Source organism: Vigna unguiculata, chromosome 10 (genome assembly GCF_004118075.2).
Source record: "Vigna unguiculata cultivar IT97K-499-35 chromosome 10, ASM411807v1, whole genome shotgun sequence".
In the NCBI taxonomy this organism is placed as follows: Eukaryota; Viridiplantae; Streptophyta; class Magnoliopsida; order Fabales; family Fabaceae; genus Vigna; species Vigna unguiculata.
The window spans coordinates 2,036,844-2,061,717 of NC_040288.1; the positions used below are offsets into that span (position 1 = coordinate 2,036,844).

At 30.8% G+C, this 24,874-nt stretch overlaps 2 protein-coding genes across 2 annotated transcripts; both read right to left on the reverse strand.

Moving 5' to 3' along the window:
• Positions 1 to 10,815: 10,815 nt before the first annotated feature.
• LOC114167206 (hydroquinone glucosyltransferase-like) lies at positions 10,816 to 12,552 on the reverse strand. Its single transcript, XM_028052213.1, has one exon. It carries the CDS (start codon positions 12,457 to 12,459, stop codon positions 11,062 to 11,064), a length of 1,398 nt encoding a protein of 465 aa, XP_027908014.1. The 5' UTR covers positions 12,460 to 12,552; the 3' UTR covers positions 10,816 to 11,061.
• Positions 12,553 to 18,008: 5,456 nt separating this feature from the next.
• On the reverse strand, positions 18,009 to 24,102 carry LOC114166704 (vacuolar protein-sorting-associated protein 11 homolog). The gene is made up of 5 exons (XM_028051479.1): positions 23,756 to 24,102; positions 22,620 to 22,793; positions 22,165 to 22,491; positions 20,314 to 22,065; positions 18,009 to 18,942 (listed from the first exon to the last, which is right to left on the reverse strand). Exons 1-5 carry the CDS (start codon positions 23,996 to 23,998, stop codon positions 18,553 to 18,555), a joined length of 2,886 nt encoding a protein of 961 aa, XP_027907280.1. The 5' UTR covers positions 23,999 to 24,102; the 3' UTR covers positions 18,009 to 18,552.
• Between the last annotated feature and the right edge of the window lie 772 nt (positions 24,103 to 24,874).

The following is a 24,874-nucleotide window of genomic DNA, read 5'->3' on the forward strand; positions in this document are numbered from 1 at the left end:
GGAGACAGATTGGTGTTTGAGGTAGACCATGTTCAAAAACAACCTATAGTTGAGGTTTACATTAATGGGTGCTACTGTGATGTTGCAAAGTCCATAGATTTAGTATGATGTTATTACATCCAGACAGATGTTTGTTCAAGTCTTCTGTGTTTTTATGTTTTCCTTCAAAAAATATAAATAAATTGTGTCATTTTGTTACTTTTTGGTAACTTCGGACTTCGGCCTCATTTATTTAATTAAGATGTGTTTCATGTTTGAATGTGCGAATACTAGTGAATTATTACATACTAATATGAGCAATACATTAGGTGCAACATCATTAGGTGCAACATCATTAGGATGTGGGCAATCATGAATTAAGAAGAAACAAAAAATAACAACAGTACCACAAATTATGTCCCAACTGAGGTGTCAAGAATAAGTTCATGTGGAGTGGTGATGAATATTTTGGTTTTCGTTTCCCAGTGTTTGTGTTCTCAAGCAATGAACACTCTGAAACTAATGAAATTTTATTTGCTGGTCAGAAAGATGATCTTTAAAGGGGTCTTTAAACTTTCAATTACGTTACAAAGTGGGGAGTAAAAGTACCCCAAACGGGGAGTGTTGTTATATATTTTGGTTCACTGTACCAGTTTTAATAACCATGTTAAATTTCTAAATTTTGTTAAGCAATTAAATTTTATTTTTAATTAGGACCAATTCAAATTTAGAATAACAGTTTTAATAACATTTAATTTTTGGAAGGAAATTAAATGTTCTTTAAACTTTCAATAACGTTACAAAGTGGGGAGTAAAAGTACCCCCAAATGGGGAGTGTTGTTATATATTCTGGTTCACAGTACTAGTTTTAACAACCATGTTAAATTTCTAAATTTTGTTAAGGAATTAAATTTTATTTTTTATTATCACCAATTAAAATTTAGAATAAAAGTTTTAATAACATTTAATTTTTGGAAGGAAATTAAATGTTCTTTAAACTTTCAATAACGTTACAAAGTGGGGAGTAAAAGTACCCCCAAATGGGGAGTGTTGTTATATATTCTGGTTCACAGTACTAGTTTTAACAACCATGTTAAATTTCTAAATTTTGTTAAGGAATTAAATTTTATTTTTTATTATCACCAATTAAAATTTAGAATAAAATTTTTAATAACATTTAATTTTTGGAAGGAAATTAAATGTTCTTTAAACTTTCAATTACGTTACAAAGTGGGGAGTAAAAGTACCCCAAATGGGGAGTGCTGTTATATATTCTGGTTCACAGTACTAGTTTTAACAACCATGTTAAATTTCTAAATTTTGTTAAGGAATTAAATTTTATTTTTTATTATGACCAATTAAAATTTAGAATAATAGTTTTAATAACATTTAATTTTTGGAAGGAAATTAAATGTTCTTTAAACTTTCAATAACGTTACAAAGTGGGGAGTAAAAGTGCCCCAAATGGGTGGGGAGTGCTGTTATATATTCTGGTTCACAGTACTAGTTTTAATAACCATGTTAAATTTCTAAATTTTGTAAAACAATTAAATTTTTTATTTTATTATGACCAATCCAAAATTTGAAAAAAAGTTTTAATAACAACTTTTATTTTTTGTACGAAATAAAATGTTCTTTAAAGTATCAATAACGTTATCAACTGGGGAGTACAACTACCCCAATTGGGGAGTGCTGTTATATATTCTTGTTCATAGTATCAGTTTTAATAACCCTGTTAAATTTCTAAATTTTGTTAAGCAATTAAATTTTATTTTTAATTAGGACCAATTCAAATTTAGAATAACAGTTTTAATAACATTTAATTTTTGGAAGAAAATTAAATGTTCTTTAAACTTTCAATAACGTTACAAAGTGAGGAGTAAAAGTACCCCAAATGGGGAGTGCTGTTATATATTCTGGTTCACAGTACCAGATTTAACAATCATGTTAAATTTCTAAATTTTGTTAAGGAATTAAATTTTATTTTTTATTATCACCAATTAAAATTTAGAATAATAGTTTTAATAACATTTAATTTTTGGAAGGAAATTAAATGTTCTTTAAACTTTTAATTACGTTACAAAGTGGGGAGTACCCCAAATGGGGAGTGCTGTTATATATTCTGGTGCACAGTACCAGTTTTAACAATTATGTTAAATTACTAAATTTTGTTAAGGAATTAAATTTTATTTTTTATTATCACCAATTAAAATTTAGAATAACAGATTTAATATCATTTAATTTTTGGAAGGAAATTAAATGTTCTTTAAACTTTCAATTACGTTACAAAGTGGGGAGTACCTCAAATGGGGAGTGCTGTTATATGTTATATATTCTGGTTCACAGTACCAGTTTTAACAACCATGTTAAATTTCTAAATTTTGTTAAGGAATTAAATTTTATATTTTATTATCACCAATTAAAATTTAGAATAATAGTTTTAATGACATTTAATTTTTGGAAGGAAATTAAATGTTCTTTAAACTTTCAATAACGTTACAAAGTGGGGAGTATAAGTGACCCAAATGGGGAGTGCTGTTATATATTCTGGTTCACAGCACCAGTTTTAATAACCCTATTAAATTTCTAAATTTTATAAAGCAATTAAAAATTTTTTTTATTATGACCAATCCAAAATTCGAAAAACAGTTTTAATAACAACTTTTATTTTTTGCACGAATTAAATGTTCTTTAAAGTATCAATAACGTTATGAACTGGGGAGTACAACTACCCCAATTGGGGAGTGCTGTTATATATTCTTGTTCACAGTACCAGTTTTAATAACCCTGTTAAATTTCTAAATTTTGTTTAGCAATTAAATTTTATTTTTAATTAGGACCAATTCAAATTTAGAATAACAGTTTTAATAACATTTAATTTTTGGAAGGAAATTAAATGTTCTTTAAACTTTCAATAACGTTACAAAGTGAGGAGTAAAAGTACCCAAATGGGGAGTGCTGTTATATATTCTGGTTCACAGTACCAGTTTTAACAATCATGTTAAATTTCTAAATTTTGTTAAGGAATTAAATTTTATTTTTTATTATCACCAATTAAAATTTAGAATAACAGATTTAATAACATTTAATTTTTGGAAGGAAATTAAATGTTCTTTAAACTTTCAATTACGTTACAAAGTGGGGAGTACCCCAAATGGGGAGTGCTGTCATATATTCTGGTTCACAGTACCAGTCTTAACAACCATGTTAAATTTCTAAATTTTGTTAAGAAATTAAATTTTATATTTTATTATCACCAATTAAAATTTAGAATAATAATTTTAATGTCATTTAATTTTTGGAAGAAAATTAAATGTTCTTTAAACTTTCAATAACATTACAAAGTGGGGGGTAAAAGTGCCCCAAATGGGGAGTGCTGTTATATATTCTGGTTCACAGCACCAGTTTTAATAACCCTGTTAAATTTCTAAATTTTGTAAAGCAATTAAATTTTTTATTTTATTATGACCAATCCAAAATTTGAAAAACAGTTTTAATAACAACTTTTATTTTTTGTACGAAATAAAATGTTCTTTAAAGTATCAATAACGTTATCAACTGGGGAGTACAACTACCCTAATTGGGGAGTGCTGTTATATATTATGGTTCACAGTACCAGTTTTAATAAACCTGTTAAATTTCTAAATATTGTTAAGCAATTAAATTTTATTTTTAATTAGGACCAATTCAAATTTAGAATAACAGTTTTAATAACATTTAATATTTGGAAGGAAATTAAATGTTCTTTAAACTTTCAATAACGTTACAAAGTGAGGAGTAGAAGTGCCCCAAATGGGGAGTGATGTTATATAGTCTGGTTCACAGTACCAGTTTTAATAACTCTGTTAAATTTCTTAATTTTTGTAAAGCAATTAAATTTTATTTTTAATTAGGACCAATTCAAATTTAGAATAACATTTTTAATAACATTTAATTTTTGAATGGAAATTAAATGTTCTTTAAACTTTCAATAACGTTACAAAGAGTGGATAGTAAAAGTGCCCCAAATGGGGAGTGCTGTTATATATTCTGGTTCACAGTACCAGTTTTAATAACCCTGTTAAGTTTCTAAATTTTGTAAAGCAATTAAATTTTTTAGTTTATTATGACTAATCCAAAATTCGAAAAACAGTTAAATGTTTTTTAAAGCAATTAAATGTTCTTTAAGGTATGAATAACGTTATCAACTGGGGAGTACAACTACCCCAATTGGGGAGTGCTGTTATATATTCTGGTTACCGGTACCACTTTTTATAACCATCTTAAATTTCAACATTTTGGTCAACAGCCACAATCTGCTTAAGCAATGACAAATACGTGTCAACCACAAACTGGTCAAACTGAACTTCATGCAATTGAAATTACAAAATTTCATAAATGGGTCAAAACCGGGGACTACAAAACAATTTTCTGGGGACTTACGTTCAACATTGTGGTTCACAGCCCCATCTTGCGTAAGCAAGGACAAATACATGCCACAAAATGCTCAAAGCCAACTTCATATGGTTGATATTTGCTGGCCTCCAAAATATAATTCCCCAGTACATTCAGTGAGGACTTCTATTACATATTTTTTATCTCACAGCAAAATGGGGAGTGAAGGGAAATTAAGTGGGGTGTTGTGTTAAATAATTTGGTTCTACCACCCACAACAAACAAATAAATATTACTGCTGCGTAAAATAAATGCCAAACATCTAAAAACCTGCAACATACATTTTCAAAACAAAACAAAAACACATAACAGAATCATGGACAAACTTTGTCCTGTAAAATCAATCCATAACAAACATTCATAAATAACTCAAAATAAAATTGCAATGGTGTTTTCAAATTAACAAAATCAACCAATTTGCAGTGATTTCAACTTCTTCTTTCCATAAACAGAATATGGTGTTTTTGTGGCAACGCTCTTGAACCGCATCCGAGGTCGGGCCTTCATACGGTCATACATAAGAGGTTATTAAAAAAATCAACGATTAACAAATACATTAAGGCCACAAAAAGGTTTCTACCCACCGTGGTCGTTGTTGTGTGCCGGAAGTCTTCGATTTTTGGAAACGTTTTTCCCCCAAAGATTTAAATTTTTCGAATGGTGAACAAAAAAAAACGACTCGCTTCCACTGGATTCGATCCCCTCCACTATCGTCGCTGTCGCAGGTGTGTCCTCTCACGGTGACCGCCTCCCGCCTCGCTTCTGTAACACCACAACTTCTCTGTCTCGACTTCCTCCGACTTCGACTATCTCAGTCTCTCTCGGCCGTTCCGCCGACGTCCTCACGCTGTCTTCACCTTTCCATACACTTGATCACGCTGTCTCCGCCTTTCCTTCGAGTTGCTCACGCCATCGCCGCCTTTCCTCCGACGTTGTTTCTGCCTCTCCTCCGACTTCCTGTCTCCACTTCCTCCGACTTTCTCTCTCCCTGTCTCACGAACACTCTACAACATTTTCTCTTACTTTCTCTCTCCATGTCTGCTTTACTCTTGCCAAAAAAAATTTACTGTACAAAACTTCCGCGCACGTGACCATGGGTTCAGTTTCATTTAAAAAAAGTAAAAATAAAAGAAAAAAAGGGTGTCACGTCACCCATGTCAAAAATGAATTCAAATTTTATGTTCGAATATCATTTTCGTTGATTATGAGATAAATGGCCTTCATGACGTGACCCTCTGTTCATAATTATTACGTGACCCTCTGTTCATAATTATTACCAAATTTGACTGCTTGTATTTTGTCTAATATTCTTAGTGGTCCTGTGTGAATAAGTACTTTTGAAAATATGAAGATACTACTTTGAATATATCAGATTTTGAAAAATTAAATGTGGAAGAAGAGACATAGAAGTGCGTGTTGAACAGAACTTGCAGCCATCAAACTATTGGGTGGGACACTTAAATATCTTGTCATGTTCAATACAAAAAGAGAATTATATTAACTAAATAAAAGAATCGAAACACATGAAAAAATATACAAAAATTTGATAAACTTTAATAAAATGTTTTTTACATTAAAATATTGCTGTTTTAATTTTAATTTTTTTACTTTTTTAAAAAATTCACTTTTATTAAAAAAAGACAAAAAAAAATTCTTGTTAAAAAACTTTTTGTCAAAACATAACATTTCCCAAGAATATATGATTCTTGTAGATAGGGTTAATGACTATGATGTAAAGATATGATAGGTATATCAGATACGATACATATTTGATATGTCAATACATTTATTTTTAAAATAATAGGATATTGTAACATCCCATTTAATTAATAAGGTTAATTAAAGGAATGTCATGTAAAACAGTATTAGAAGTACGGTTCTGGAGTATAGACACTACTCCTTACAATTCTCCAAGAGGAATTCAAATAAGAAAAAGGCACACCCCGATGCTAATAACATAGTATAAAGATAACTCAATGGTAATCAGAAATAAAGCCCAAAGACAAAAAAATACATGGGCCATAGCCCTCAGGAAAATCCCAAACAAACGGAAATTCATTCCAAGCAGACTATGCAGCGGAACCTCCATCACCCTGATGATCACGGGGAGTTCTCACATCTGCTCACATCAACAAGTTCATGATCATCGCAAAAAGAGAAAAACACACAACAGAACATACACAAACAAGAGGGTAAGCTAGAGTAGAAAACAATTTTCCATACAGTTATATACAATTTCACAATTCAAGATGCATATACCAACCAATCATGTTATGACTTTTCAAACAATACACTAAGATTCAGACACGACTCATCCGGATACATATAATTTAGTCGAATTCAGCGGATGCTTGCACTTGTGGTGGATTTCCCTATTCACCCCCGAGCTAAGTGTTACAAGTGTTATAATGTCTCAATCCCCCACACACAAGGTTAGCCCTTAATGAGTTTCAGGCCTCTCGCTACTCTCACCACAAGAGTTAGTCCACTCTATGTGAGACTAACTGACTCCTTAGAGCGTCAGGATGCAACCTTACCTTGAATCCTTACTAAATTATATAGATGGGGCACCACTATGAACTCCCACTAACAGGGGTCATGGAATTATGTCCTGACCACTAAAGCACGACCATGAGGTCTCACCTAGAGGCCCATGGAATTACGCACTGACCAAAGACCAATCATACTCAATCAATCAAGTAATATTTATCATGCACATAATCTCATGCCAACCTTTATAACCCATCCTCATTCATATCCAATGTTGAATCCATACCAACTCATCCTTCCAAACCATGAATATAGAATTGTATTTCATATCAATACCATGCCACTTTGCCAGCCAACCATCCCATATAAAATCACATGTTAAGATCATACCAAATTTATCATTTTCAACCCATGAGCCATATCATTCATGCATAATCATTCTCCTCATGCTTTTAAAAGTAATTGAATCAATCCACAAGTTCAAGTTAAAGTAAGGAATTAAAATTTTGCAGCAATTTTCGCTTAAGCTAGACTGATCTCGCTTAAGCTAAATTGATCTCGTTTAAGCTAAAATCTCTCGCTTAAGCTAAACTGACAAATTTTCACTGGTTTCAACATGTAAAAACACAAATCCCAAACAACAAAAATTTAAGAAAACACATTGTATAAAACGTTGGCATCATATTTCATGCTTTAAAAGAGTAAACAAATCAATCATGGGAGCATACAAGCATTTAACAATTGTCAATCTCGTTCAAGCTAAGGAGCTCTCGCTCAAGCTAAGGAGCTCTCGCTCAAGCGACAGGGGTCTCTCGCTCAAGCGAAAAGCTTTCACTTCAGCGAGATTGAAAATAGAGAATACTTCGAGTTCTCGCTCAAGCTAGCCCATCTCGCTCAAGCGAGAGGCCTTCGCTCAGGTGAGCACTCGAAACCAAAGGGGGTGAGTTACTATCGTTCTCGCTTAGGCGAGAGCTTCCCGTTTGGGCGAGAAACAGCTTGCTTAGGCGAGCATAACATATCTCACCTGCTCTCATGCATGCAAAGCCAAAAAAATCCATCCAAAAACAGTACATATATTATTTTTACACCATCAAAAGCACATCAAATCATCAAGAGCACCCAATAGAACCAAAACAAGCACATTGCTTATAAAAGCATGAAAAATCATAGCTTCCCTCACCAGGACAGATGCTAGTGGAAAGCACAGGCACCTACGGCAACGAACCCAACAGCTCCAGGAGCATACTCAAGAGCTTAGAACAGTTGCACAGAATGAAAGCAAGATTACTACGGTGAACCCTAACAGGAACCACGAAAACAAGCTGGAGAAGAAAGAACATGAGCGGAAGAACAACTTACGTGGAGCAGAGAATGAGGTTGAGCTGACTTGAATCTGAATGAGCTCCGTACCCTAGCAGAACACTGTTTGAGGGAAAAAGAGAAAAGGAGTAAGGTGGCTGATTTTGCAAAGTGGGCAGAACATGAGAGGGTTAGGCTGGTTTAGGGGTTTTGGGATGCCCTATGGGCCAACCTTAGGCCCAACTGACTAAGAGAGGCCCTTAAATTTTAGGATAGGATTAAAGTGGGTCTTACAGATACGATGTGTGATAGATACGTAATATATGAATATTGAAAAGTGTACAATAATTTTTACAAACATAATAAATATATGATTGTTAATGTCTGAATCTAAATTTTCTAATTAGAGACCAATTATTTTGGTAGCCAAAATTTGGTAACTAATGTTGGTGACCAATTTAAAAATTAATTCATAATTGAAATTATTTTAATTATCAATTTAGAGATCAATTATAATTTATTGGAACTATTTTAGTTGTCAATTTGGTATTATACGGTGACTAATTATTTTTTATCATTAAAATTGGTCATTATTCAAAGATTTTATTATATTGTACTACGACTTTGTAAATTAGATACTTTATTGATAAGTATCATTAGAGTATCTTAAAGTATCAGATACAATACATGTCGAACAAAAATATATGACCCAAATTGAAGTATCGGTATATTATAGATTTATGAAGGTCGACGTCAAAGGGGTTTTTTCTTCAAAGAATGGAGAAGTTTCACATTTCTTTTAGTCCATTGAAATGTAATGAAACTCAAAAAGAAAATATTATTTAAATACTTTTTAATTTATATTAATTCTCTCTCCTTTAAACTCACTTTTTCATCTTTGATTCATCTAGTAAATGTTTTAAGCAATTATATGATCAACGTATTTGAGTACTTTGTTAAGGACATTCTGAATACAAAAATGTATATGATCCAGTATAAATTTAATTATGTAATTATGTTTCATGTGTATTAGTGTTTCATTTCATTGAGTTTGTTTTGTAAAGTCTCATAAAGAAAATAATTACCTTTCCAACCATTTTCATTGAGTTCAAAATTGACTAAGATTCCATGCTCATAAGAATTTCAATAATCTTGCATTAAAATATTTTAAACTTTTAGTAATCGTGTTTAAGGTTTAGGGTTTATCATAATTACCACTATGTGATTGTATATAATATTAGTAAGGGTGGAGAAAAAAAAATTGGAGATACAAACACGTTTAACATATAGATAGCTTATTTTTATTTTAAAATATAATTATAGATAAAATAGAAATATAAATTATATATAATCCACCTTCTATATGTACTAGCCAAAAAACATATGCGCCGGTTTAGATGTGAAAAATATCCTTTAATTTATTTTTTTATCCATTTTTAATCATCATTTTAATCACCATTAAATTATCATATTATATTATTAAAAAAATTAAAATAAATAATCTAATGATCGAAATAATAGGTTAAAAGTGGATAAAAAAATAGATTAAAATATTATTTTCCAATTTTTATATTTACTCATTTATCATCCATTCTTAGTCTTAACATCTACCTTAATATATGTATCATACCAATAATATTTTCTATAATTTTAAATAAAGAAAAACAAAAAACAGCCTTATAGCATGTGCCTGCATAGAACCTGTCATGATCATGTGCCTTCATATAGCATGCAATCCCTTCTTTATATCTTTTCATATAAATACAAAAAACATCTCTAAATGCATTCATTTCACATGGTATAATAGCTAAATCAACATCATGCAAGGAAACTTCAATTCATTGGATATATACAACTCTAAGAGGCTATTATGAATCTTGAGCATGTAAACTGTTAATCTTAATAGAGATGTGGTGTGATCTTTAGATGCAAGACCCTTCTCATGTAGCTATTCTCTGAATAATTTGTATTGGAAAAAAACACACCATCTTTACCTGCGAGAATCGTCCTGTTAATAAATTAATAAGATAAACATAAATATAACATGAAAACTTTATTGGAGAAAAATCACATTTATAGTCTAAAAAGACAATTAGAAAATAACACTGAATAGAACGTATAGACGATCCTCACATGTCCTTAAATTCCAAATACACTTACACTTTCCGAAATAAGAATTTAACTCAAATCTCACAATACTATATTACAAAAAAATAAAAAAAATAAAATACAAATTTTTAACTAAGACATAAAACATCATAAAGTTAAAATCTATTATATAGTCACTATCATTCACTCTATAACTTATCCCATACGATGTGTATCTTTTCAAAATGTATGAAAAATGTATTATTTTTATTAGGCCAACAATTTGCGATGCCGTAGATTTTATTTTAGTATCCAAAATGTTCTGTATAACATAATAAGATTGAAGTTTGCCATTGCTTCATAAAATTTTGGACTATCTTAGACAGCCAAAAACACTATAAATCAGGACACTGCAAAACTATAAAATCTGTCCCAACATAAGCTGCAATCTGCAGAATCACTTGTAACCAAATTCAATAAACTGTGACCATCATTGATCCCCTGTTGTACCATCAAACACATTAGTAACCAAATCCAGTTAGATGTTCATATATTGAAGACAAGATGAACTCAAATCAACAGTATAATAAAACTCCACAGGAGCATGCTACAATTATAGCAGATTATTAGTGCAAATAACCATGAAGATGATCTCATTCAACATCAGAATTTTCAATGTAATATCCATTGCTGTCATAGCACAGAATGATTAGCACTTATTAGAAAGCAGAATCAGGAAAAACAAAAAGCAAAGATCCAAAGCTTATTTTCCTAAACCAAACTTTCCCATTTTAGTACCAACTCAGAAAGGGTTTTGGTAGAAGATCCATCTTCTTTGATAGCATTAGCAGCATCTTCTTTCAACTCCTTCATTCTCTTCCTCATTTCTCTTCCTTCTTCTTCTTCCATCAAACACTTTATCACCTTCACAATTTCCACCCTTTCCACCAACCCATTTTCACTCACTCTTGGCCTCACTCCAACCTTCAAACCCTCACTCAGCACAACTGCATTCATCCTCTGCTCAGCAAACAGTGGCCATGTTATGAGTGGCACACCATGCACCACACTCTCAAGGATTGAATTCCAACCACAGTGAGTCAAAAACCCTCCAACTGAACTGTGAGCAAGGACTTCAACCTGGGGTGCCCATGAAGGAATAACCATACCCTTCTCTTTTGTTCTCTCCAAAAACCCTTCTGGCAAAAAATGCAAAGGATCAACACTTTTCTGTGCTCTAAGATATGCATCAAAGGCTAAACTACTCGGTTCTCTCACAACCCACAAGAACTTGTGATCACTCAATTCCAACCCATAAGCCAGCTCATTCACTTGTTCTTGTGTGAGTGTTCCACCACTCCCAAAAGAAACATACAAAACCGAACCATCTTCCTGTTTGTCCAACCATGTCAGACACTCCAACCCTTTTGCATCATCACCAGTTTGAACAATTGGTCCAACAGAAAACACCTGAGGGTACCCTCTTCCCTCCTCTTTCAATGCTCTCATAGGACCTGTTTCCATTTCAAAGAAGGTATTGATGAAAATCCCATCAACAGAACAGAACCGCTGAGCGCGCTGAAGGAAGAGTTTGTAAACCTGACTTGATCTGTCTTGAGCTTGGTTATTCAGATCCCTGCCATGAATTGGTACGCACCCTGGTATCTTCACAGGCTCAGGCAAATCTCTGTACTCACAAGAAGTTTCCTTGTCCAATTTCAGCGCATACAAGTACCAAGACAGTGTTGTTGCAGCTGAAGGGAAGTAGATATAGGACAACAAGTTGAACTCCTCAGCAAAATCTAATGCTTCAAAGGCAAAAGAATCAGCCACCAAGGCCACAAAGGGGGTGTTTGAGGTTATGTTCTTCAAGGCCTGGTGTATGGAAGGAAGTGAGAGAGTCACTGTGAACTGAATTTGAGTTTCTATGGCAACCCTTTGGGGTAGATCTTCTGGTTTCACTGGTTCAAGAAAAATGGATTCGATGTTTGGTGGGAGAGCTTCAAGAATGGATTTTGATGCAGTTGAGGGAGACCCAAGTGAGGGAATTAGACATGTGACATGAAAGTTTGGATGAAGCTGAAGAAGCCTCTTTGAGAATTGAAGAATTGGGACCAAGTGGCTGAAGCCAGGACCAGGAACTACTGCTATGTGAACCCTTTTCTCCATGGATGATATCTGTGACCAAATGCACAACTTTTTATGAGATAGAACTTTGAGAAAGTGAACCCTTGTTTTTGGTTTTATATGCTATCATTTGCAGAAGAAAGATTCGAATAAATCTTAGAAAATTTGACCGAAATTATCAGTACAAGGACTTAAAACAATGTTTAACAAAAAGTTGTGTTCTGAAAGGTTATATATTTTTTCATATATGGTTATATTATAGTCTTTTGAGAGATTATGATTCTATATGGTTATATGACATTAGTTTTATACATATAAGACGTTAGACACCATTTTTACACCAAAATTTCAAGATAATGTTGTTATGGATCTTTATTTTTATATAGTATTTAACTTTGTCTTTTTTATCTAACCTGAAACTTTGACTCACACTTAAACTATTCCCGATAATATAGACAATAAATTGAACGAGACGAGTAAGAACGTGATAATGAGTCACGTTCCAAGATGACAACAAAAAAAAAAAAAAAAAAAGTTTTTCTTATTCGTCACAAACTAAGTAGGTAAGAGAAATGTTGTTTAATATTGACTAAAACTTTGTGAATTAACAGGGATGGGAAATAATATAATCTTGTTTTGGGTCTCTATGTCTATTATGTTTTAAATTTCTAAATTGGTCTCCATTTATGTTATCTTGTAAAAATATTTAATTTATTTTCTATTATGTTTTAAATTTCTAAATCGGTCTCTGCTATCTTGTAAATTTCTAAAATATTTAATGCATTACCTATAAGAAGATTGTTTTAATAATTGCTTAATAATTTTTTTAATAATACTTTAAGAAAATATTTATTTATTATTTATATAATCTTAAATCAAATAAATAAATAAATGTCACCTAGCAAGTTATCAAGCACATGCTTATAGTTTGAAAACCAAGGATGGTGTAGTGTAACTAATTGAAAATGGTGAACTATATAAAAGAATGGCACTTTCACTTTATTTGTAGACTATTGAATAGAGAGTATATAAAATGTGATTTTTAAGATTGTATGTATTTAAATGATATATTTAAATTATTATGATAAATTTTATAGCTGGATAATTATATTACTAGAATAAAATTAAAAATTAAAAGGGCACGTGTTTAGTTGATGAAATTTGATCCATTAATAGGAATGATAAGAAAAAATGCTACCAGACAGAGCACATGCTTTGAAGTTTCAAAATGATGGATAATGCGACTTTTATTAGGAGTTATAACGCAACTTTAATATACTTTTAATTTTTTAGATAAATCTGACACATTTTTCAGTTTAGTCTTCCATCATAAAAACTTATTATTAAATCAGTTTTTATGTGTGTAAAATTGACGTTATAATGTGTTGTTACTACTTTATAATAATCGAATTAAAAATACGTTATACATAAAGAAAACCAAATTAAGAATGTGTTCAAAGGGGAAAAAAAATCAAATTAAGAATGTGATAGAAACCAAACTAATAACATTTTAAGTTTTTACTAATATGATAAGTTTTCTATAAAAATAATACAGAGTATTTTTAATTGGCGTTTATGAAATTTATTTTATTTTTTATTTTTAACGAAACAAAATAAAACTATAGCATTCTTATCAAATATAAAGAGTCGAATGAATAAAAAAAAATGACAAAAAAGTATTGAAAATATTTATGTAACACGGCAACGTAAGAGACAAAGGTACGGTGGCTTTGACAATATATTTATATCTAACCATTTTGTCTTGTTTTTTTAGTGAAACTATGCCTTGTTTGGTTGAGTAGCGATAGAAGGACGGCCAAAAAAGTTTGATGGAAATGAAAATTAATTTTGAAATTTGGTACCATCAATTTGGACTGTTTTTTCCTCTATTTTTAAATTAAATATTTTATAAAAATAATGGTTTTATCTTTTAGTATTTTCATTCTAGTATGCAATTTAATTTAACATTCAATCTTTTTCTGTTGCTATTTATTCAAAACATTGGTTAAAAAACTAATTTCTTATTAAAATACATAAGTTGTGTTTTTTAACTACTTTTGTTATGATATTTTAATAGTTTTACATGTCTATGATAATTTTAATCTATTTTTTTCTATTTTTTAAGACACTTTTCATGATTTTTTTTATAAAATAAATTCTAAAAAAATACCTCAAATATAAAAATTAATCATAATAATATTATCCTAATAAATTTTATATATTTTCATTCATTATCCAATATTAAAATCCAACGGCTCAATGCACAAAAAGTTAAAGTTTATTTTTGTTTGTTTGTTGTTATTGTATTTTGACTGATTTAAAAGAATCTTGATTTTATTTTCAATCTTTATAGACCCATTAATTAGTCTTAATTAGTCTTCCCGCTCTCTGTTAATGGGTTAGTTCAATCAATTAGGAATAACGTAGGAGATGAAAGAAATAAGATAACACAATAATTTTTATACTCGTTCGATTCAACACAATTTACGTCTAGTCATCTTCTAACAATCAAAGCTAGAAAATTTCCATTATATGAAAGAGTTTACAAGAATTACAAGGGCTCCTTCATAATTTTAAACCCTATGACATCAAGAACTTGATAATCCTATCAAGAATTACTCTCTAATGTAATGCTACACACAATTGCATCTAGAATCACTCTCTAATGCAATGTTACACACAATTGCATCAAGAAAATTCACCTACAGAGTGAATACTAATGAAAAGAAAAGTAATTCAAAAAGAACAAGGAATGAATACACCTAATTATTATTGTGCAGATATGACAGTTGATCCTAGTACCAAGCGTGATCTTCCAAGATAGGCTTCATCATCAATCTTCTTGAATACCCAGCAGGATGATCTCTTAAGAATGCAAGAACTCGATGTTTTTTAGTCTCTTAAAATAGCTTCTTGATTCAGTATCTCGTATGTTTCAAATTGAGCTGAGATTTGTTTCAAAAGGAGAATTTTGCTAATTATATTAATGGATTAGGTGTTTTACCTAATGGATTATTGTGACTAAATTTTGATTGCAATGGTTAGAGTACACTTTGATAATCCATTAGTTAAATGGATAATCCATTAATATGTTCCGTAAAGCTTATTTGCAGATATTCCAAAATTGGATAGTTGATCTATACAATTTAAACTTAACTTACATTTATTTTAAGCATGCACTATTCTGAAAGATCTAACTTACAACTAGAAACAATATCTTATCACGTTAATTGACTTTGAACATCATCAGAATTTCAATTAAGTGAGTAAACTTTTTCTTTCAACACACTATACTTTGCTTTTTATGATACAAAAGAAATTCAAAACTTTTGTATACATTCATTAAATAATTATATTTATGCTTACCTTTACATTTATTAACATACTATTTTTATTATATTATTAAAATTAAAATTTAATTATCATAATAGCTTTTATCCATTTACATCTGAATATGTATGTAAATTTTAAATTTTAAATTTTAAATTTAATATTTTTAATAATATTTATTTGTTTCTATATTGTTTAGTTTAAAATTGATATATCATGTACGGTATTTAGATGAAAGAAATGTAAAGTTATTACCCGGAAAAATGAGTTAAAAGCTTCAAAATTGTAAGAAAATATCTCTTTAAATATGTTTTTAGATTTTAGATTATCATGTAAAACTGGATTTTGTTTTTGTCTGTATGGTCTTACCAAATTTTAAAGAATAAATAAATATAGGTATAGTCACCGAACAAACAACATTAAGAATTGATTGACGTGACAAATATTCTTACCACGTCTAAACTCGTGTCTATCCACATCTACACGTGCAGACATTTAATAATATCATTTATCACATCAATAAATATAATATTTAATGTTGTTTAATCATGAGAATTACATTAATAATAAAGTTTGGTAATATGGAAATATCTAATTTCACATAAAAATTGAAGAAATAAACATATTTAACCTTAAAAAAAATTATAAACATTTTACTTTTTTTCAATATATATATATATATATATATTATTCTTTTTCAAATTAAGTATCAAAATTTGTTTTAATAAACTTAACTTAAGTTTAAACATCTAAGTTAAAATTCAAATAAAATAATAATAACAAAAAAATATACATATTAATATGTAAAATAATACAAATTATTATAAAAATTAAATTTTATTTGAATAAAATAAAATATAATGATTTATATATATATATATATATATATATATATATAAGTATTAATAGATATATTTCTACCAGTAAAATAAAATATTAGTATATAAGTTTTTGTTATTTAATTATAGAATAACTTTTCATATGAATATTATTGTTTGATTGAAGTTGAAGAAAACTTATTCATTTATTTGCTGCGAAAATAAGACATATCTTAACGGATACCAAAATAATGGATATATGAGACATATCCTAAAAGATATCAAAATAATCGATTTATAGCCGTGGGTTCAATATTTTTTAAAATGTATAGGATCATTTTTATAGTTTGAGTCATAATCATCAAATTGAAAGAACGTAGTAACGTGACACACATATGTTAACATATGAAAACACGGGTTAATATGTGGCTACATATACAATAAGAATTAAATTCATTTATTTTAATTGAGAATCAAAGTATATAGAAATCCAATTTAATGTCATAATTTAATGTCTAAACAAATTTAATTAAAAAAATATAATATAAAATTTAAGAGGGAATTAATTTTTGCTGTTATTTGAAAGAGGATAACTCGAGATGGTTATCGTCTTCAGATTTGACTATTTGTTCCCCAAATAAAAGTCAAAAACTCATTAACAAATTTATTAAATAACTTAAAAATATAAATTTAATATTGAAAGAAGTATATTTTATTTTCTTGAATACAAAATAGTAAAAAATTATAATTATACATATTTAAATAAACAACAGTAAATAAATTAAGAATATCTTAATAATTTATAACGCGATGGAAATAAAAACAAAAAGAATATATATATATATATATATTTATTTATTTATTTATTTATTTATCATCTCCAAAAATAAAATATAGAAAATAAATAGGGTAATTTTTAGATATATTGGGAAGTAAAATATCTATAAGTAAAAAGAAAAAAAAAACTTTATCTAGTCTTTATATAATATAACATCACATATTAGTACTATATAATATGTATTATATAAATTTCACAATATTTACATGACAATTGTTTTTTTTATTATGACAAATGTTATAATAATTTATTTATTTTAATTACATTAACTGTTTTTCATAGTCATAAAAAATGTGGATACTAGTGCAGCACCACCTCTATCTCCATTAGAGTATCATGATGACAATATTTTCTCTAATTTTAATGTATCGATAATAAGTGAATAGATGAATAATTCTAATGTGTTCAAATCGGAATACTAAGATTCATAATTCTCAAAGATTAAGATAGGATTTCTCCTGTGCCCAATATGCCAGAATTAAAGCAAAATTGAAAATTTACTCTCAAAATTAAAATTTAATGGTCTGAACTGAGTTTCTGAACCCAGTCACACAGCATCAATAAGAGCTTTGTCATGTGGAAGAGAGAGTACAGACCAATGGTAGTTCAAGGAAATGCAAAGTAAATGGAATTCTTAATAGAGAATAACAAATAGAATATCAATCTATGAAATCAATGGCAAGAGGCTAAAGCAGACAATTCATATTGTTACTATGGCCTTCCAAAAAATTAAAACAATCAAAATAAAAATCTCATTTCCATGATTATATTCCGGCATAATTTTACACTGAAAAATAAGAAAAAGAAAAGTATCACCTGAATTCATACCTAGTAAATCTCACATTACCTTAAATAAGTGGGTTGTTTCTCCATCAAGTAGAAGCTGAAATGAAAATGTGCTTCAAGTCCTCCCAAAAAGTTCAATACTACGGCAAAAGAGCAAGACCATTCATAGATGAACAACTCCTGGTTAAAATTTACAACATTCAGCACATTAGGGAAAATATGAACCTTGGACTCCAGACAACACGCAGCAATTAAGAAATCTGAAACCCAAAAAATAACCAAATTTCATCCAAAATCCAGAGCCCAACTTTTTTTATATTAAATGAAGGAGTGCTGAAACGCAAGTGGCAGAAATCTCAAGCCTTAGAAACCACTGGAAGATGATGCAGTTCCGGATCTGGGTCCAGAAGTGGATCCATTACTTATTTTGCTGATGATCCCTTTCCCAAAATATTCGGCAATGACGGAAAACCCATCTTTAGAGCTCTTCACCTGGTTGAAAAATCTGTCCTGATCCTTAGAATTTTGCTCTAAATTTCTTTTCATTTCCAAGACAGACCTATACTCAGGAGCACACTCAGGGCATTCTTTTTCATTATCGCCAAGGCAGCGCAGGTGGAATGAGTGCATGCACATGAAGTGCACAGCAGGTAGATCAAGGGTGAAGGTGCATGCAGTGCACTTGCTAAGCTGAAAAATTCTAGCATTTGTTCTAAGATCTTGAATCTCTTTCCTCATTGACAGTGTGTCTTCCTGCACAGAAATACTTCGATGTAAATCCTTCTTGCTACTTACAGAATAACAATCAATGGTAATTTTATCTATATATAAATAGGAGCATCTGAGAAATATTCCTATATAAATTAAATTTCATTATATTCAAATAATAATTTTTTTTTATCAAAATCATCATTTGTGTTTACCATTTATCATCACAGTACACTAAATCTTTAAACGAAAAGCATTCAAGGTGATGAAAATTCAAGTCAAATGACTAAAAAACAAGTGGCATATTTTGTAATACATGAAGATGCTAACTAAAACATATAACAGAAAATGGGTGTCTGCTTCACATTGAATAATCATAATCACCCAACTGTTAATGCTTTAAACTTCGAGAACAGTTTTTCATTCATAACAGTTCAATAGTTACTTGGGTCTTCATCCGTGACTGATTTCGATGTCTTCAATTTCTACTAAAGTTTTCAGGTGCTAGTTCATATTTAATTATGAAGGAATGATTTCCAGAACAATAGAAACCAAAACATATATTGTTCAATTTCCTGAACAGACTCTTTATAGAATACTTCCATATAGTTGATAGAAAGAATAGTAATTAAAAAGAGAATATTATTATATTCTCTTGAGGCAAAGAAGGATATTATCTCAGTATTTTTTTTTTCCTTTCTTTTTTCCCATACTCCTGCCCATCAGATAGGTGAGACTAACCTCTCGAGTACAGAATTTTATTTTCATACATGACTATTTGAGAAATATTTCTCCATGAATTAAATTATATTACATTAAAAAAATTATTTCTTATCAATAAAAAAAACTCATTTTTTTTTCTTTTGCATAAAAATCAATTCTATTTTGAAAAATGTAAATTGAGTTTGTTAAAGCTTTTGAAAAATAACTAGAATCTAAAGGAGATCAGATATTTTATTATTTTGAAAACCTACTTTGTATAGGTTCTGCAAAAAAGAAAAGCTATAATTTTAATTGTCTTTTAGAACAAAATGTCATCCTTGATAATTGGTACCAAACAAAAAAGTAGCTTGTTCTTTAGATAAAATCTCTAAATTAACCACTTCTTCATAGATATGTTACATGTATGTTTCTGATTAATTTTTTTAGTGAAAAAGACAACAAAAATAAATAAAAAAAAAAGATTTAGCTTTCTGTGTTTTCTATTTTGTTAAATTTAAACTGCTTACATTTAAAAACCATTATCTGCTAAGTATATATTTTCCAGAATGCATCTTACTTTTGTTTAAATTGTTTATACCATTAGAAAACAAAAGAAATGGCAACTTACAGGAGTTTGTGCTGTATACACAAAGGATGGACACAACTTATAAACCATCAAATAATTGAAACAAATAAATAAAACTGACACCCAACCTGATATTTCTCAATAGCTTGTCGGTCCTCCTCTATCATCTTTGATTCCCGCTCAAGCTTTCTGGCAATGTAATCCTTGATCACAGAAAGTGTGAGGCATGGATTTCGAGAGAGAGTTTGAAGCACAATTATTGGGGGCAAAATATCATCCCTCTCAACATAAGTCAGAACTTCTTTTACTTCTTGAGAACAATCTTCTCCAAGCTCACCGAAATATTTAAGTACATCGGCCCAAAGAGATGGGTCCCCTCCTTTAACTGAATCCCCCAGCCTTTTGCAGCATGCAATTAACCCCTCATGATCATGTGCCTGCATATAGCATGCAATCACTTCTTTATAGAGTTTCATCTTTTCATATATATACAAAAGTCCATCTTTGAATGCATTCATTTCACATAGTATAATTGCTAAATCAACATCATATAGTGGATGTTCTGTCTCCGGAGGCCATGCACTCTTAAGTAACTGTAAACCCTTTTTATGCCTTTCAAGACAGTCCTTTGCCTGTGCAGAACTTTTGTGATTAGCAGTGTTTCCATTAGACTGAGCACTCATAGTTTTTGCTGATACTCCATTAAGGTAATTTCCACCATCATTAACTTGCGACATTGAAGGAAAGTTCAATTCATTGGATATATACAACTCTAAGAGGGTATTATGAATCTCAACTTGAGCAGGTGATTCCTTAACCTTATTTGTGTATTTCTCTAGAAAATCCATAAGGGACTTAGGGTGATGAATGAAAATGCTAAGAAAATCAACAGGAGATGGCAACATAGACATATACACTCCATTTGAGCGTCCTCTGTCACCATCTTCAGTGCACAGCCTTATGAGAATCTGAATAGTCTCCACTGGCTTGTGCTCAATCAGAATCTTCCCATACTCCTTTATTGTCATCCCTGCCTGACTTGATTCAAGGCTTGAAATGTATTCCAAGGCTTCTTCATAGCTACCCAGATCTTCAAGCAAGATCTTCAAGTACCACTCATGCCTCCCTGCCTTCTTTGCAACATACATTGCGTGCTCATGGTAATTGGCAGCACGGCAAACCCTGATTGCTGTTTCCACGTCAAATTTAAGTTCCCCAATGCTGTCATCACTTTTAATAAATAGATTTAACTTTTCAACGTCTTTCAATTTGGTGTAACAATTTAATAGAAGTGTGGTGTGATCTTTAGAAGCAAGACCCTTCTCGTGTAGCTTTTCTAAGTAATTTGTGAGGTTGTAGATTCTTTGAGCATCCAAAAACTTCTGTATAACATAAGAAGGTTCAAGGTGACCAATAGTAAGTATGTACTGGGCCATTGATTCATCATAGTCTTGCTTGCTATATAAATGATCCCCATATTTCCTTAGCACTTCAGCAGTAGCCGCGGCATCTGCTTGTTGAGTCTGTACAAGATTTATTGCTACAGTATATAGGTTTTTCTTGAATAACATGTCTAACTTGCTTTCCATATCCTTTTCTCCAATACATAAAGCTGATTTGTCATTCATTATGAGTATGATGTTACCCCATTCATAAAGCAAATGAGAAACTTCTTTAACCAATGCGCTGTGGGCTATTAATCGATTCTTCAGATCATAGATGTTGAAAGTATGCTTTCCTGTTCTTTGATCTGCAATAACACACAAAAGGTATCCACGAAACCATCCAAGCAATTTCTTCTCTCCCTCAAAAGCCCAACAAGGACCACGCCCATCAACTTCATAAAAATATACTGCCTCTGGTCGACCAATTATCAACTCCTATTCATATTAACAAATAGAGACATTCAGCATTTACAAAGAATATAATTATGAGAATTTATAAAAATTATTTGAGAACAATGAACAAAGACATCATACAGAGCGTTCACTCATAGCAACACTGTTTACACCACATCCAATCTGATCAAGGGTTTGCCTTCTCGGTGGTTGATTATGCAATGAAAACAAGCTCACTGAACTTGGAGTCACAGCAAATAACTGCAGTGATTGACCATCCACCTTAAAACCAAGTCCAGTGACAGCAGAAAGAGTTTTGTCTGATTGGTTGTTTTCAACTTGAAGCTTGAAACGCGTGATACGCTCCCGTGCAATGTCTCCTTTGATGCAGTAAATAGAACCATTGTCCAAACCAATAGCTATGAGCAGAATAGGTGGCACTTCTTCTAAAACCAAAAAAGATGTAATCTGCAGTACACCACAGTTCCAAACTGTCAAAGTGTTGGCTAAGACAACATGACTACATTACTATACTATCCAATTTTACTATCAGTAATCATAAAATGACAGTAACAAGCATGCCATTCATTTGTTACCTTTGCCTCAGGAAACTGATTAGTGAATATCCGCAATATCCCAACACAATCAGGACTCGTCCTGCTCGAACTCTCCGGTTGCATCTTGTCAAGGTCAAAAACCTTGAGGCACAAAGCTGTTTTCTGGGGAGTAAGCTGTTCATCCTCTCCAATTGTTACCAGAAGATTGCGTTGCTGGTTAATCAACACACAAAACACACCTCTTTTAACTTCAATTCAAGAATCAAAGCACAACCCTAGACAACCCAACAAAGCATGCGTTTGGTTATCTTATCAGTTGAAATTAAACTAACCAAAACTAAGTTCAACACAAATGACAAAAATTTTCGCTTCTACATTTCATGCTTTTTGGAAAGTGTGAATGTCAGTTCGCATAATTACAAACAAACATCTAAACATACACTTGAAAAAAAAAAAATCCCTTCACCAATGTCCAATCCTTTGTACACAAAAAAAAAAAACATACTATACTACTACGCAATGTTTTAAAAAATGGTAACAACCGCAGCATCAGATTTTTTGGAGTCACCGCACAACTGCAGTTTTCAGCTGCTGCGTTAAGGTTTTTGGAGTCAATGGCAACCGCAATTGCATGCGGCCACATTTCTCCACAACTTCCCAAATCAAAAGGGATCGGGACAAAAACACGATCACAACTTCAATTTAAAACCTTGCTGCTAGGCCCGGCAACCCTTATCACCAATCCCCACAACTAAAAATAGGATTCTAGAAAATTCCTCCACCGAAACAACCAACAATCAGACATAATTGAAAGCAGAGTGCTAGAAAATTCCATCAACGATCTCACCTAACAATGTGCTTCTGAGGAAATACAACGAAAGAAGAGTGAGGTTGACCTACTGCTACTTAATTTCAACAATTAAAAGAATCACTGAACTTCAATTCAAGAATAAAAACGTAATTAAGCTACTACTTCTCCGAACAAAACCGCAAATTACCTTCCTCAATCCTTCAAAAACGCATAAGAAAAAAAAAAGAAATCCACTTCACTAAACTCGCGAATTCTCTCACCGATCTTCACAATAAAAATTCTAAGAAATTCCAATAACATCATCAGACGCAATTAAATAAAAAAGAACAATTGTAGAAAACCGCAACCATATTTCCTCTCTTACCTTGAGTTGCTGAAGAAAGAGAACGTTAGAGGAGTGAGGTTGGAAAGCGTAATTGAACTTTAAGCCTCGATCGAAGAAGCAAACGACGCCGTCGTCGAAGCCGGTGACGACTTTGCCCCTACCGCTGGAGCAGCACTCGATCTTCTTCTCCCGGACGACGTCGTCTCCGCCGTCGCCGTCGGGAACCGTGCACTTGGCTCCGTACTTTTCCTCGAAGAACTCGAACTTCCGCCACTGATACATCTCGCGAATCAAAGCCTCGCGTTTTCAGATTCTTCGCCAAAATCGCGTTTCGCCTTTTTTCTTTCTCACAAATTTTTCAGACCCATTAGCACGTTCCAATGCTGCGTCGTGTAGTTCAAAAAACTTTATTTTATTTATACATTACTCAAATTTAATTTATCCATATGAAAAAAAAAATATATAAATTGATTTATTATTTTATACATAACATAACTTAATTTTGGGTCATCAATAAATTAATTTTTATTAGTATTTTTCTCTTCATGCTTTTGCAAAATTCTTCTACATGTGCTCTTAACAATTAAAATTATAAGAGTATGTCAAACTGATAACTGAAATTAATAAAATGACAACATAGTTCTTATAATTAATTAATGTGTGATAAAGGAATATAGTTAGTCTTTAACTTTAAAATGTTTCTTTATTTACATTTTTTTACTTTAAATGTGTGATTATATTTGGTTTGCGAATAAAATTAAGGATCAGTTTGTTTTGATAAATTCAATTTTGAGGATTAAATTAATTAGTAATTTATAATTTAAGGATTATGTTATTATCATTTGTTAATTTGGGCTAATTTACATTTTTATTATATTGATAATATTTAGTTTCATACACTATTTTCTGAACTTTTTAATTTTAAGATAAATGTGACGGGCTTTTGGAACTTCGAAATATAAATTTAGAATTTCTTTAATTTTTTCATCTCTTTTAATTTTTCTAATATTTTTAATTTGAATTTGACTTTTTAAAATAAAATTTCTACCACTTAATAATATTATATCACAATAAACTGGTTATATTAAATATAATTTTTTTTCATATGTTCAAAAGTATTTATTTATTGCTCATTCTAATTATAACCTCATTTATATA